Here is a 16443-nt window from a genome sequence, read left to right on the forward strand (position 1 = left end):
AACTCCAGTCAGTCGGTGAGTACCAGGTACAGTTAGAGAGCCTGTCTCAAAAACAAACAAACAAAAGGTGGAGTCCACAGGAGGCCTCTGGCCTCCATAGGATGACTGTAATGAGTGTATCAGCTTAAATTGCTTTTGAAAATTTAAAATATGGGCTGGGAGAGATGGCTCAGGTAAAAAGTACAAAAAAATGTAACCTAGTTTTATTATTAGCCACTCACTGACAATGCTGTAACAACCACAGTATTGGTAGTGTTGTTACTTGGACCAGTTACCAGTTATAAAGCTAAACAGTTGTGACTTGATCTTTGTGTTTATTTGTGGCTTCACCCTTCTGCTCTATCTGACTTGAGTTGGTCTTTTGTTTTTTTTGAATAGTTGGTTTTGTTTTTGTTTTTACTGTAGAGATCTGCAGAGACTTGGAGAGCTTCAATCTGAATTGGCAGGGGTAGCTGACTTCACTGCCACTTATCTTCAGTGTCAACTGCTCCTCATTAAGGTTTGTTTGAATTCAGTGTATTTGTGATTTTCTTTTTTTCAAGACAGGGTTTCTCTGTGTAGCCCTGACTATCCTGGGCTCACTTTGTAGACCAGGCTGGCTTTGAACTCACAGAGATCTGCTTGTCTCTGCCTCCCAAGTGCTGGGATTACAGATGTGCACTACAGGGCCCAGCATGGTGTATATAACTTTTAACCCATAAATTTGGAAACTATAAGAATACCACGCCTGGCTATGTTTATGATTTTTGATGCTAATGGACTTGCATTGATCCAGCAGTGTTTGTTAAGTAGAAAAATTTATTGTTCTGTGAAACCATCCAGCAATGGGGAAGTCACATTCTCTACAGTGGCATTATATTTTTCTCTACTTATAAATAAATGTTAACTCATACAGTATCTTAGCTAGGCTTTGTCTTGCTGTAATGGAACACCGTGACCAAAAGCAAGTTGAAGAGGAAAGAGTTCTTCCATATTGTTGTTCATCACTGAAGGAAGTCAGAACAGGACCTCAAACAGGGTAGGAACTTGGAGGCAGGAGCTGATGCAGAGCCGTAGAGGGTGCTGCTTACTGGCTTGCTCCTTGTGGTTTGCTCAGCCTGCTTTCTTATAGAACCCAGAACCACCAGCCCAGGTTGGTACCACCCACAATGGACTAGACCCTTCCTCATCAATCACTAATTAAAAAATGCTCTACAGACTTGCCTACAGCACTATCTTTTTTTATTTAAATTTTTAAATATATGAGTGCTCTGTTTGAATATACACCTGCACGCCAGAATAGGGCTTCAGATCCTCATAAATGGTCATGAGCCACCATGTAGTTCCTGGGAATTGAACTCAGGGCCTCTGTAAGAGCAAGAGTGCTCTTAACTGCTGAGCCATCTCATCAGCCTCTGACAGCCAGGTCTTATGGGGCATTTCCTCAAAGTTCCGTACTCTAAGATGACTTTAGCTCGTACCAAGTTGACGTAAATCTAGACAGCAGATAATGGGATTTTTTTTTAATTTTTGGAGAATTTTTTCATCATTATCAAATTAGAATAGGATGGTGCACACCTTTAATCCCAGCACTTGGGAGGCAGAGGCAGATGGATCTCTAAATGCAAGGCCAGCCTGGTCTACAGAGTGAGTTCCAGGCTAGCCAGAGCTACACCGAAACTGTATCTTGAAAAAGCAAACCAAACCAAAAAACCAAATTAGAGCAGATTTTAATTCTAGAATCCTACAGATTGGGTCAAGGGATATTTAGCCTAGTTGGTAGAATAGCAGCTTAGTGTTCCTAGCCCCTGGGCTTGATCTTCAGGGCCACATAAATCAAGTGTGGTACACTGTAACCCCAACATTGGGAAGGTGGGAGCTGGAGGCAGGAGTTCCCGGGCAGCCTGGCTTACAGAGGCCAGCCAGGGCCACAGAAGACCTGCTCCAAAACAGGAAGTGTGCTGGGGATCAGTGAGTGTTTCCTTTAATGGGATTGGCCATAGGCTAAATAAACTTTTATCCTATTTCCTTTCTTAATGGCTGATTCTGTTTGTCAAAGCTGAGAGGCACATTATTTGCTCTTAAAAGGACCAACTACCCAACCTGTGTTGGAACAAGCCTGGAATCTATCTGCTCAAGGGACTGAAACAGGATTGGAAATTCATGGCCAGCCCAGGCAACTTAGAGAAACTGCTTTCAACGTAAAAGCAGAGCTGGTGATGTAGCTGAGTGGTAGATCATTTGCCTAGCATGTGTGAAGGCCTGGGCTTAATTGCCAGTTGTAGATAGGAAAGTGGGAATAAAGGACAAGGTTGCTGGCATGAGACCTGGGTTATTGAAAAATAAAAACAAAATCCACTTTTCTTATAGCAAAAGATAAGAGGAGAATGAGAAGACATTGTTTAACTATGCTGATTACTCGTGTCAGCCAGAACCTGAGCCAGGAATGTGTTTGTAAGAGGGAGGAACTAACTAAATTGTGGCATCCACGCAACCGTTTGGCCTATGGTGGTACGGTCTACATGGAGAATCACACCACAGTACAACAAAACACAACGTAGCATTGTGTACTCCACATTAGAGAAACAAAGCATGCTGCTCCAACCGCACTGCATAAAGCTTGTCATGAGAAATAATTAGAAGTAAGTATTCAAAGGCTTTCTGTTGGGCTGGAGAGATGGCTCGGAGGTTAAGGGCACTGACTGTTCTTCCAGAGGTCCTGAGTTCAATTCCCAGCAACCACATGGTGGCTCACAACCATCTATAATGTGATCTATTGCCATCTTATGGCCTGCAGGTGTACATGCAGGCAGAGCACTATATACATAATAATAAATAAATAAATCCTTAAAAAAAATCAAAGGCGAGCCAGGCGTGGTGGCGCACGCCTTTAATCCCAGCACTCGGGAGGCAGAGGCAGGCGGATCGCTGTGAGTTCGAGGCCAGTCTGGTCTACAAAAGTGAGTCCAGGACAGCCAAGGCTAACACAGAGAGACCCTGTCTCGAAAACAAACAAACAAACAAACAAAAAAATCAAAGGCTTTCTGTCATACTAATCTTGACCCTACTGCTATTCCGTGTGATGGTGCCACATATGTGTGCCACCTGAGCACTTGGAATGTTGATAACTCAAACCAGGAAGTGCGGTAAGTATGAAATATCCACTGGATTTTTTGGACTTACTATGAGAATAAACCTGTCTTGAAGTAAAATAAGGTAGAAAGGTTCAGTTATTAGGTACTGATTCATTGATTTGTTTAGTAATTTACTTTAAGTCCTGTTTGTACTGCCTGTTTGCCAAGCATGACTTCACTTGCTACCTGGAACAGAATGACCTGGAGAAATAGCTGAAACAGTTGGTCGTTGCTCTTGACAACCTGATGACTGCCATTTATGCTTCCTGCCCCAACTGCGGTCTAGAGTCTAAGATGAAAATACTGGAGCTGCCATCGAGGCCTTTCAGGACTGTCCTGGCTTCAGTCCACTGATGACATCGCCTCTTTTCTGCTCTCACTTGTGTCAGAGTGCTCACTCACCAGAGACTGCTGCAATAGTCTCACTAGTAATTTAAAACATACCACTTTAGGGCCTGGAGAGACGGCCCAGCCCTGTTCTTCCAGAGGACCCAGGTTCAATTCCCAGCACCCACAGGTGGCTCACAACCATTTGTAACTCCATTTCCAGCAGATCAGTTAACCCTCTTCTGTTCTTCAAAGGCACCAGGCATGCATGTGGTTCACAGACATAAAAACAACAAGACAAACCAAACAAGCAAAAGCTACCACATTTGTGCAAATGTTCATATGCTGGATTAAGTAGATATATAAAATCAGGCAATGATGATGTTTACTTGTAATCCTGGCCCTAGAGAAGCTGAGGTGTGAGGATCATAAGTTTGAGGCTAGCCTGGGCTACGTACGTAAGAACACCCTTTCTGAAGAAAAGAAAGAAAACAAAAGAAACTCCTTGAAAATGATGCTCCACAGCAGAAGTAAATGAAGTTGGGTTGCAGACATGGATGGATAGGTTAAGAGAGGGGTGGAGGCCCGGCAGTGGTGGCACATGGATTGAATCCCAGCACTCAGGAGGCAGATGCAGGAGGATCGATGTGAGTTTGAGACCAGCCTGGTCTACAAAGTGAGTCAGGACAGCTAAGGCTACAGACAAACCTTGTCTCAAACCACCACCGCCACCACCGCCACCACCACCACCACCACCACCCCCAAAAGAGAGGAGGTTGCTAGTGAAATCTGTGGCTGTTGGTGAGAGTTTTGACTGTAGAGAAACTAATAACAAGAAGAATCTAGGGAAGTTGCCTGACTTGTAGTTCTGCAGGCTGGGTAAGTGGTAGAGTACATCAAAGGACCCTGAACCCCGGTGCAAAGACAGAGTCTCCCTGCGAACATGACAGCTCAGGTTGCTCGGTCATGCAGTGACCCTGTGATCAAGGCCCTGAAATGCCTGCCAGTTCTGGTGAGGGTTTCATGACTCCTGTCTCCAGGCAATCATCTGAGCACCAGCTGCTGAGCTACATCTCTGCTGCGTAAGGCTTCCTTGCTTAAAACAGAGTGATGGAGAGGAAGCCCTGAGCATGGTATGTTTTCAAAGCAAAGCAAAAACACAGATCTCAAGTGTTGTGTCATTTTCGTGACACCCGTGTCTGTCTCTTCTCTTGTTTTTCTGAGTAGGCCTTGCAGGAAAAGCTGTGGAATGTGGCTGCTCCCTTATATCTAAAGCAGAGTGACTTGGCCTCAGCAGCAGCAAAGCAGGTAAGCATATGGAGACACTGGCCCCGTCGGAGGCCTGCCTAGGGTCCATGCCTCCTGGCTTCTGAGATGCAGGCTCTGGCAGAGTGTTAGCTAGGACTGTGAGATGATGACCGTGCACAGCTCTGGGCTTTGGAGTCAGGACTTGGGTTCTAGTCTCTGTCTTCTCCACCTGACGAGGTGATAAAATGAACAAGCTGTTTGAGCCTCTTGGACTTTGTTCTATAAAATGTGGCAGTTGAATTGCATGATTTCTGAGATTCTTTTGTGTTCTAAAATTTTACCAGTTTGTGGGTCATAGTGTTGCAATGTAGGCCTGATGACCTGAATTCAGTCCCCGAAACTCACATAAAATACGCACACTCTCACATATTGCACACAATGTACATTATATTATTTATAATTTATATTTGTTTCAGATAGATTAAAACCCAATAAATACAGTTGTGAATCTTTCATCTAAAAATACATGAAAATTGATTTTGAGGTTGTTTTAATATTTTTATTAATTCTTTGATTTCATACAATGGTTTGATTTTTTTTGTTTTGTTTTGTTTTCGTTTGGTTTGGTTTTGGTTTTACAAAGCAAGGTTTCTCTGTGTAGCCTTGGCTGTCCTGGACACACTTTGTAGACCAGGCTGGCCTCGAACTCACAGCGATCTGTCTACCTCTGCTTCCATGAGTGCTGGGATTAAAGGTGTGCACCACCATGCCAGGTCAGAAGCCACACTTTTAAAGAAAACTCTTCTTTCCTCAGAAGCCATCAGCTGTCCATAGCTCCTTAGTTCGGGATGGAAGCTTATAAAACCCCTTCCTTCCAGGGTATTTTACTGACTCTTAATTGTCTTTTCCTTATAGATCATGGAAGAAACCTACAAAATGGAGTTTATGTACAGTGGTGTGGAGAACAAGCAGGTGGTGATCATACACCACATGAGGCTTCAGGCCAAAGCTCTGCAGCTTATAGTGACTGCACGGACTACTCGAGGGTAAGCTGGTGAGCTAGGCAGGGTAGGTGGCATCCTCCTTCTGAGGGCGTTGGCAGACACATTCCCAGCTCTGAGGTGCATGATGGGTGAGGCTTAGGGAAGGGCGGCGAGGAGATGCATCTGCTTATTTCATTTTCAGATATTTCAAAGCCTGCGCTTGGGTCAGATTAGATCCTTGGAAATTACATCTCTCCTTTCTAACAGAAGATGCTGCTCCGGGTCCTCTGTCCCTAAGAGAGACCATTGCCTTTGCTTGTTGCTGTTGTCTTACGAGCTGTTTTACAGTGTAATGTATTCATTCTCCTCTCAAGGAAGCTCAGGTTTCTGGGACTTCCTGTCCTCACTCCTTAGTTCACAGCATCACAAGGTTTTTACACTTTGCTTTTTTCCTACAGAATTGACCTCTTATTTGGAATGTGTGAAAAATTTTTACAGCAAGTGGATTTTTTTCAGAGGTAAGTATTTTGTAACTTTTGGAGGTTTTTTGTTTGTTTGTTTTTGTTTTTTGTTGTTGTTTGTTTTTTTAGTTTTTCAAGACAAGGTTTCTCCATGTAGCCCTGGATGTCCTGGAACTTTCTCTGTAGACCAGGCTGGCCTCAAATTTACAGAGATCTGCCTGCTTCTGCCTCCCCAGGGCTGGGATTAAAGGTGTGTGCCACAACTAACCAGCTACTTTTTAATTCTTTTGATGTTTTTTTTTTCATCTCGTTTATGTAGAAAATAAGTTACCTGGCACGAAACAAGATGTGCTACCCAGCTACCTATCACCTGTTGTCATTGTGCCCTACTGTAGCATTTTCTTTAATGATGTACAAACTGTTCTGAATCTAGAGCTTCAAAAGTAAACATACAGCTAAATAATTCTCTGGGCCTCTATTGCTGTGAAGAGACATGACCACGGCAGCTCTTACAAAGGAAAACATTTCACTGGGTCTGGCTTACAGTTCCAGGGCTTAGTCCATTATCTCATGACTGAAAGCACGGCAACATGCAGGCAGACATGTGCTGAGGAGCTGAGAGGGCTACAGCTTCCCCAGCAGGCAGCAAAGGAGACTGAACCATTTGGGGCAAAGCTTTGAGCATATGAAGCCCCAAAGCCCGCCCTCACAGTGACATACTTCCTCTGGCAAGGCCACACCTACTCCATCAAAGCCACACCTCCTATTAGTGCCACTCCCTGTGTGCCAGGCATTCAAACACGCGAGTCTATGAGGCATTCCTGTTCAAACCATCACAACCATCTCTCCAGCCCCAAACCTGAGGTTTTTATAACTTCTCATTCTTTAATAGTCTATAGGGTTGATTGTGTTCCGACCCTTCACCTATAGATGATCTTCTCTTTTCACCTCTGAGGCAGAGTTCCTCACTTTTTAATTAGAGCTGCATATCTTCTTTAATTAAGTCTCTGAGTAGATATAACCTCTTTACTGGGGAGGGAGAGGCGTGACCATTCCCTTCCACAAAGCAAAGTACTGTACAGTCAATTTAAGCTGGGCATGAGTAACAACTTTTCTTAGCCGCAGTGCAACATCATGCTCTCTCAATCTTGGTGTTCCTATAGCTTAAATGTAAGCTTTTTTTTTTTTTAAAACAGTTCTTTTCAGGGCTAGAAGGATGGCTCAGCTGTTAAGGGTACTTACTGCTCTGCAGAGGACCTGGGTGTGGTTCCTACACCCACATCACAATTGCCTATAACTCTAGCTCCAGGGGATCTGATGCCTTCTCTTGGCCTCCATCCCTACCCCCGCCCCCACCTTACCCCACCCATGCCAGGCATGCACATAATGCACAGACAGACAGACAGACAGACACTCAAATACATAAAATATAAATAAATTCAGGTTGGAGAGATGGCTTATGGTTAAGAGTACTAGCTAGTACTCTTCCAGCGGACCTGGGTTCAATTCCCAGCACCCAGATGGTAAATCACAATGCCTGTAACTCCAGTCCCAGGATCTGATACCTGCTTCTGTCCTCCATGGGCCAAATATGCACCCAGTGTACATATATACATGCAGGCAAAAACACCCATACACATAAATAAAGTTTAAAATAAAAATAAATGTTTTCCATTCTTTTTTTGAGACAGAATATCACCATGTAACTATGGCTTGCACAGAATACTCTAGGTAGACCAGGCTGGCCTCAGATTTATAGATTGCTGCCTTCTCATGCCTCCTGAGTATGTGCCACCACAATCCGTTAAAAATAAGTCTTAAACAGCAGGATCTCTTCAGGCTTGGTGGGGGAAATACCCTATAATCTCAGCAGTTGAAAGGCCAAGGCAGAAAGATTGCAGCTTCTCTGGGCTTTAGTGAGACCACAGCAAAAAGCCACCAGGGCTGAGATTATGGTCAGCGGGAGAAACTTTCATACCATGTGTAAGGCCCAGGACTCAATCAGTACTACAAATAGGTAGACAAAAACCCAGCTCTGTTCCTTTTTCCTTATCATTATGTCCCCAGACCTACAATAGTCCTTGGTACTTGCTGAGTCCTTACAAATCTCTAAGACGAGTATGATAATCCTGAATAGTGAACAAGAGTTCTGGGAATGATTACACAGTCATGTCATGGCTGACAGTCACTGTTATTTATTAACAGTCTCTTTCTTCTGTTTGTTTGTTCTGAGGCAGAGTCTAAAACTATAGCTCAAGGTGGCCTAGAACTTTCAATAAGCAGCCTGCCTCAGCCTCCTAAGTTCTGAGATTATAGGCATGAGCCACCACACCCAGTGAAACAGCCTCTTAAAACAAACAAAAAAAGGGGGCTAGAGAGATGGCTCAGCAGTTAAGAGCACTGAGTGCCCTTCCAGAGGTCTTGAGTTCAATTCCCAGCAACCACATGGTGGCTCACAACCATCTATGTGATATGACACCCTCTTCTGGCCTGTAGGAGTACATGCAGGCAGAGCACTGTATATATAATAATAAATAAATAAATATTTAAAACAAACACCAAACCAATTTCCTAAATGTGTGTATGTATACACATGTTTTGTGTGTGCTAGATGTTGATGCAGAGTGGTTTTTGGTTTGGTTTGGTTTGGTTTTGGGGGGGGGGGTTGTTTGTTTGAGACAGGGCTTCTCTGTGTAATAGCCCTGGCTGTCCTGGACTCACTGTGTAGACCCGGCCGGCCTGATACTCACAGAAATCCTCTTGTCTCTGCCTCCTCAGTGCAGGGATTAAAGGCATGCACCACCATGCCTGGTAATGCAGAGTGTTTTCACCAAACAGTTTCCCCCTTACTCATTAAAAGAGGCACTCACTACACCTGGAGTTTGCCCAAAAGCCAGGAGTCCTCTTACCTCTACCTCCCCAGTGCTGGGATGGAGGCCCATGCTGCTGCGCGTCGTGCTTTTCATGGATTCTGCGGGTTAGATTCAGGTCCTCATGCCTGCCAGGCAGGGGATTTATTGACAACGCTATCTGTCCAGCCCAGCAGTGGCTCTTCTGCTGATCGTGTGCCTATGGCATGCTGATCTGTATCCCTGTCAGCTCTTCCCATTTCAGTATTCTTCCTGCTTGAGGGCTTGGCAGAGCAAGGGCCTGTGGGGAGGGGATGTAAATTGCTTCTGTGTGTTCATGCAGGTGTTTCATTGCGGATTTACCCCACCTTCAAGACAGCTTTGTGGACAAACTCCTTGATCTTATGCCCCGACTCATGGCGTCTAAACCTGTAGAAGTCGTCAAAATTCTGCAGACAATGCTGCGGCAGAGTACCTTTCTACATCTCCCACTTCCAGAGCAGGTCAGCGTCCCTGGTGCCCCTCTGCCAAATCTGCCAGGTTCTTAAACCATTTACTTTAGTGAGCTTCTTTAATCAGGGGAGCAAGTGAGCTATGGGCCTTCTTCTGATTGATTTTAATTACGTGCATTGTGGCGGGTGGGGTGGGAGGGGGTGGTAATGCCACAGCTCATGTGTGGTTCCCTGATAGGGTTCTAGGAATGAAACTCAGGTTATCAGCCTTGGTAGCAGGGGCTTTTCCCACCAAGCTATCTTACTGGTCTAATAATCAGCATATTTTCTTGTTGCTTACAGATCCACAAAGCCTCAGCCACCATCATTGAGCCAGCGGGCGAGTCAGACAACCCCTTGCGGTTTACATCTGGGCTAGTGGTAGCCCTGGATGTGGATGCAACCCTGGAACATGTGCAAGACCCCCAGAACAGTGTCAAGGTCCAGGTGTGTGAGGTCTGGGCTCCCCTGGGGTATTTTCACTGACACTGTGGTGGAGCACTTAACTTGGGTGCTTTTGTTATCTACTTGAGGACCAAAACTAAAAAGGGACAAAAAAAGATCCTTCACGGCCAAGTGTGGTGGTGCATGCTTTTAATCCCAGCAGGTGGATCTCTGTGAGTTCGAGGCCAGCCTGGTCTACAAAGTGAGTCTGGGTCAGCCAAGGCTACACAGAGAAACCCTGTCTCAAAAATCAACAAAACAGAACAAAAAAAGATCAGTCATCGTGAGAGCCTGAGCTTGGAGCCTTACTCTATTGCTGAACAAATTAAACTCTAAACCTCAAATTCTACATGTGAAAATAGTAATGTAGTGAGACTTGTAATTTTGCTTTCTTTAAAAAAACCACAGAGCCGGGCGTGGTGGTGCACGCCTGTAATCCCAGCACTCGGGAGGCAGAGACAGGTGGATTGCTGTGAGTTTGAGGCCAGCCTGGTCTACAAAGTGACTCCAGGACAGCTAAGGCTACACAAAGAAACCCTGTCTCAGAAAACAAAAACAAAAAAGAAATAACTGATATAAAAGTGAAAATATATAATGCCCTGAGTATCTAGTAAGTGATAGGACTGTCTCTGTATAACACAGACTTTCTACACACACAAATTGAATTCATCAAAACAATTCTGTTGGTTGATGAGGGGGCAAACAAAATTCATAGATGAAGAGAAATATCAGTAGGACACATTTTTTCCAAAGTTAGAGATCCCATGATACAGTAAGGACTACAGCTGAGCCTCACATTTCCAGCCACCCTCCATCTTTTCTTCCATCCATTCATGCATTTTGTGCTTGGTTTGGTGTACGTGCTGAGTGCAGGGGTGGCTGCGCTAAAGTTACCCAGCGTGCTCAGTTTCAGAGAGTCAGATAAAGGGACAGGAAGTGGTAAGTGGAGGTCAGTGCTTCAGCACACAGTTTAGCACACTGTGGTGAAGGTCATGGAAGACTCTGTAGAGGTGCTGCATGTGGTGCAGCCTGAAAGAGCGCTGAAGAGCAAAGAGGATGGCAGGGGAGGTACGTTGAGGAGACAGAGTGTCAGCACTGGCAGTACAGGTAATCGGGATGAGAGCTGGCAGTCTGAAGCAGACGACACAGCAGGTGTCCTGGAGGAGGTGGGATAACCACACATCATACCCACAGAGAACTTCTGAGTGAGTAGGAAGTTGTAGCTGCAGTGCGTCTTTGTGTCTTCTCCTCCCTAGCCGTACTTATAGGTTGCTCAGAAACTGATGAACAGTCCTCATTCATCCTGTACCAGTTAGATCAGAGGCCTGAGACCCAGCTCAGAGTTGCCGGTATTCTTTTTAAGAGTTCGTAGGTAAACTCAGTGTGCAGTGTGAGTCTAATGAGATGGCTGTGTTGTTATGTCTCTGAGAAAAGTTCTCTGATCAGTTAAGCATAAACAATTACAGGTGGATCCTTTGCAGGACATCGGCTAAGCTGTACTGAAAAACTCCATTCTAAAACCCCTTTGCTGCCTTCCCAGGCAAATGAATGCCTGCTTGGGATGTCATGGGGACCCTTTCTGCCCTGTCATGGGACAGCTTAGCAGTTTCAGAGTCCAGCTACCACCCTCAGAATACCAGAACAGAGCCCAGAGTGGTGGCACATGTCTTTAATCCCAGCGCTCAGGAGGCAGAGGCAGGTAGATCACTGTGAGTTCCAGGCCAGCCTGGTCTACAAAGTGAGTCCAGGACAGCCAGGGCTACACAGAGAAACCCTGTCTTGAAACACCCTTCCCCGGAAAAAAACCCCAGGGGTGTTAGACAGTTACAATGACTCAGAGACTTCATGGAGGCTATATTCTCTGTTAAAATTATGGATGTCCTAGTTTTTTTTGAGTTTTTTGCTTTGTTTTGTTTTGTTTTTGGTTTTTGTTTTTGTTTTGTTTTTTTGTTTTTGTTTTTTGTATTTTAAGAGAGAGACTAGATAACCCTGATTGCCCTGGAACAGTTTATGTAGATCAGCCTGGGCTGGCCTAAATTCCCAGAAATCTCCCCACTTCTGCCTTCCGAGTGATGGGATTAAAGGCGTGTGCCACCATGATGTCTGTTTTTTACAGCAGTTTTTGCTAGACTTGTCTGGGTTGCTGTATTTTATCCACTGACAAGAGGAAATACATTTTTCAGATGTTCTGAAATTCAAAATATAACTCATGTTCTTTCCCTGACCTACTTGGTCTCTAAACCTCCTGAAGGAATGCTTTTGGCAGCTGTTTGACAGCAGAGTCAAGGGCAGCTTCACTGAGACCACTTGGGGGTTCTGCTTTGTCTCTCTCTTCCTGTCCCCTCCTTCTCTGCCCCCACCCCACCTTTTAATACAGGGTCTCATAGATTAGGCTGGCCTCCAGCTTGCTATATAGCTAAAGATAACCTTGAACTTCTGATCTTCCCTCTTCTGCTCCCAAGCACTGCAAACGTGTACTGTTTGGCCTCGTGTATGTTACGGTGGGTGTGGAACCCGGTGTCTCATATGAACGAGGCAAGCATTCCACCAACTGAGCTTTATCTGTGCCCCTCCCCCTCTAACAGTCAGACATGAATACCCCTTTCCAGCTCCTCCTGGACACCCACTCGATATCCTCCCAGCTTCTCTTCCTCCTCTTCTTTAAAAATAACCCTGTGTTGGCTCATGCCTTTAATCCCAGCACTAGGGAGGCAGAGGCAGGTGGATCGCTGTGAGTTCGAGGCCAGCCTGATCTACAGAGCAAGTCAAGGATAGTCAAGGCTACACAGAGAAACCCTGTCTCGAAAAAAAAAAAAAAAGAATCTGTAAAAATAACCCACTAAGCTGTTAAAGATGACAAAGTTCTGGAAGCTAGGGCATCTACAGCTTTCTTCTGTTCTAGGATGGGGCCACAAAGCAAATTAGGAGAGAACTAGCTTCTTGTTGTTGTTGTTGTTGTTGTTGTTGTTGTTATTATTATTATTATTATTATTATTATTATTATTATTATTATTATTATTATTTGCCACTGTGAGCAAATACCTGAGAAAAACAACTTCAAATGGAAGGGCTTGATTTAGCTCACAGTTTCAAAGGTCTCAGTCTATGGCTGGCTGGCTCCATTGCTGTACTCCTCGGGTGAGGCTGCCAGGTCATGGTAAAGAGTGCATGGTACAGCAAAGCTGCACACCTCATGATAAGCCCTTGGTGACCTCCAAAAAACTACATGAAATTATGAATCTATTAGTGGTTTGATCCCCTGATTAGATCAGACCCCTAATGCTCCCAAAACTCCTATTTCTGAACATTATTCTTAGGGACTAATCTTTCAACATAAGGCTAGCATAGGCTACACAGAAAGACTGTACCTCAAAACAATAGCATGCTGGACAGATGGCTTAGTGAGCAAAAAGCTTAAAATCCCTAGGCATGGCTGTACATTCCTGCAGTACTAGCCTGGGTGGGTAGGGTTGGAGATAGGTGGGTTCCTCCTGTCTAGTCAGTCAAAATGATAGGCTTCAGATCTGGTGAGAGTGTCCTCTGACTTCCTGGGGTATTACTAACACACACACACACACACACACACACACACACACACACACACCATATACCCCCAAAACATGAATGAGAGACAGAGAAGTAAAAATAGACCTGTCAGTCCTAGAAAGAGCATGAGATGTATAGAAAGATAAAAGATTTGAGCAAGTGGATAGACACATACTCCCCTGGATTTCAAAAGTGAAAGGATGATCTAATTCCTATCTGTGTTTACAGAGCTGGTCCTAGTGTCAGCTTTGTTTCTCTAGTTTGCTTGTACCCTAGTTTGCTTTTTCCCCCAGTTTTTTGAGACAGGGTCTCTCTGTGTAGCCCTGGCTGTCCTGGAACTCTGTAGACCAGGGTGGCCTCAAACTCAGAGATGTCCTGCCTCTGCCTCCCGAGTGCTGGGATTAAAGTCATGTGTTACTCCCCTTTAAGAAGCTGGTTTGGTTTGGTTTGGTTTTGACTTTTGGTTTCCTTTTATGATGGCTAGGATCGTCTTTCTGCTACTGATTTCAGGTTCACAGTAAATGTTATCATCAGTTTTCTTGGCTCATTTCTCTTCTCTTGTCTGCCTCATTTCTGTCACTTTAGGTCTTGTATCCAGATGGCCAGGCTCAGATGATCCACCCCAAGCCAGCAGACTTTCGGAATCCTGGCCCAGGGCGGCACCGTCTCATCACTCAGGTGTACCTCTCCCACACTGCCTGGACAGGTAAGAATCAATGGGTTAGGTGGGCAGGAAAACATCTCCCCGTTAATCTTGGTATCTTCCCATTATGATGTGCACTTTTGTTTTATTTTTATGTTTGCCATAGGGTGTCATTATGCAGCCTTGGCTGGCCCAGAACTCTGTGTGTAGACCAGGCTGGCCTCCAACCTGTCTGCCTCTGCCTCTCAAGTGCTGGGATTAAAGGAATGTGCCACCATACCCTGATTGAACGTGATCTCTTAAGTGTAGAATTCATAAGCTCAAACATGAGTATAGTTGGACTAATTTGCTGTTTGCACAAGAGAAACAAGATTCTGTTGAAAGGCATGCAGAAGAGTAATATATAGCGTGGAGTCTCATGGAAAGAGACTGGGCTTGCACACCAGGAGACTTACTTTCTTGTTCTAACTGTGCCTCAGAAAAAGCATTTATTCTTGGGGAAGTCTCTCTTGAGTCTCCTTCTTCCAAAACAAAGATAATTCTCAACTTACTAATTAGTGAGCATTATTGGAAATTAAAGTTCCATGTTTCTTAACAGACATTATAAATCATTATTTCTTTGTATATGAACAGTACAGCTTATTCCATTGAGGAAAAAATGAGATCATAAGTAACTGTCCTTCCCATCCCTATGACCTGTTTGCTTTTACAGCCTAGAACTGAACCTGGATAGCTAATGTCTGTATACAGACAGACAGATAGACATAGGCAGAGAGACATACAGACACACAAATTATATATCATCTGTAAGAATGCAATGGGAGAATGCAGATGCACAGGACTTTACATTTTAAGCCTATAAAGCTGTTTAGAAAACTTAAGAAAAGCCTCAGTCTACAGATCCTAAGATACAGAACACAGTTTTGGCCACAGTGGTGTTTTCCTGAAACTTAGGAACATGACTTTTACTAGGAAAGGTAATAATGCTACCAATTTGATTTTATAAGTAGGGGAATACCTTCTAGAATTTTATTTTATTCTTTCTATTTTGTGAGGTTTTTTGGTTTTGTTTTGTTTGTTTGTTTGTTTTGTTTTGTTTTGTTTTGTTTAGGGCGGCACGTTTTGAGATAGGCTTTCTCCATATAACAGCCCTGGCTGTCCTGGAACACACTCTGTAGACCAGGCTGGCCTCAAGCTCACAGAGATCCATCCGCCTCCGCCTCTGCCTCCGCCTCCCCAGTGCTGAGATCAAAGGCATGCCCTGCTATCTCCGTGGGTTGTTTTTTTGTTTTTGTTTTTTTTCAAATTCTGGGGAAAAAAAACAAGGGAGGGGGGATGTAAAAAGTAAAGGATAGCAACCTCTGGTTCCCACTTGCGCATATACATGCACCGGCACACGCACAAGGTAAACAACATACATGAGAAACTAGTTAGTGCCGTCAAGGTTTCCTGTCAGGCGTGTTAGATGCATAATGATGAAGTTTTTGTAAGGAGGTTAGGGCAGCCCCTCTGGTGTTTTTGTGATCTATACCTGGCATCTCAGGGTACCTAGGATTTGCTTTCTTTAGTGTCCTTCATCCTGTATCTTTGTGGAATGCTTGTGCACTGTTTTGTGTGTGTGCATGTGTGACTGAGGATCAAATCCAGGGCTTCTCACATGCTCGGCAGCCTTCTACCACTGCGTTACATGCACAGCCCTCCTAAACTGTTTCATTCAATGACAGCAGACGTGAAGAAGTCCCACTAGTACAGTATCACTTAGAGAGCTGTAGCTACTGACCCGTCCCTAGTTACTATGGCTAGTCTCTCTAAGTCTCTGTGAAGTACTTGTTCATGTCAGATGTTTTCCTACTTAATCTGAAGTAAGCTTTATGGCAGGGAACATGCTGGTCTCTCCCACTACAGCCTGTGTCCACAGAACTTGATATGTGGTAGGCACTAGACAAATACTAGTAATAAAATTGTTTTTGAGGGGCCGGGCGTGGTGGCGCATGCCTTTAATCCCAGCACTCGGGAGGTAGAGGCAGGCGGATCGCTGTGAGTTCGAGGCCAGCCTGGTCTACAAAGTGAGTCCAGGACAGTCAAGGCTACACAGAGAGACCTTGTCTCGAAAAACCAAAAAAATTGTTTTGGAGCCAGGCATGGTGGTGCATGCCTTTAATCCCAGCACTCAGGAGGCAGAGACAGGCGGATTGCTGTGAGTTCGAGGCCAGCCTGGTCTACAAAGTGAGTCGAGGACAGCCAAGGCTAACATAGAGAGACCCTGTCTCGAAAAACAAAACAAAACAAAAATTGTTTTGGGGTGCTTAAAAGGTATGAGAACTTTTGTGTGTGGCGC

At 44.6% G+C, this 16443-nt stretch overlaps 2 protein-coding genes across 2 annotated transcripts in view; one reads left to right on the top strand and one right to left on the bottom strand.

The window, feature by feature from the left end:
* INTS4 (integrator complex subunit 4) overlaps positions 1–16443 on the top strand; it is a 63249-nt gene that overhangs the window by 44404 nt on the left and 2402 nt on the right. Inside the window, exons 16-22 of the mRNA XM_084774179.1 lie at positions 406–499; positions 4668–4748; positions 5604–5734; positions 6130–6189; positions 9325–9484; positions 9776–9919; positions 14048–14168. Coding sequence (XP_084630305.1) covers positions 406–499; positions 4668–4748; positions 5604–5734; positions 6130–6189; positions 9325–9484; positions 9776–9919; positions 14048–14168 — 791 coding nt within the window. The remainder of the gene's footprint in view (positions 1–405; positions 500–4667; positions 4749–5603; positions 5735–6129; positions 6190–9324; positions 9485–9775; positions 9920–14047; positions 14169–16443) is intronic.
* The window catches only part of AAMDC (adipogenesis associated Mth938 domain containing), a 65872-nt gene that overhangs the window by 24572 nt on the left and 24857 nt on the right, over positions 1–16443 (bottom strand). The window lies entirely within an intron of this gene.

Source organism: Acomys minous, assembly GCF_964271855.1.
Source record: "Acomys minous genome assembly, chromosome: 2".
NCBI classification, from domain to species: domain Eukaryota; kingdom Metazoa; phylum Chordata; class Mammalia; order Rodentia; family Muridae; genus Acomys; species Acomys minous.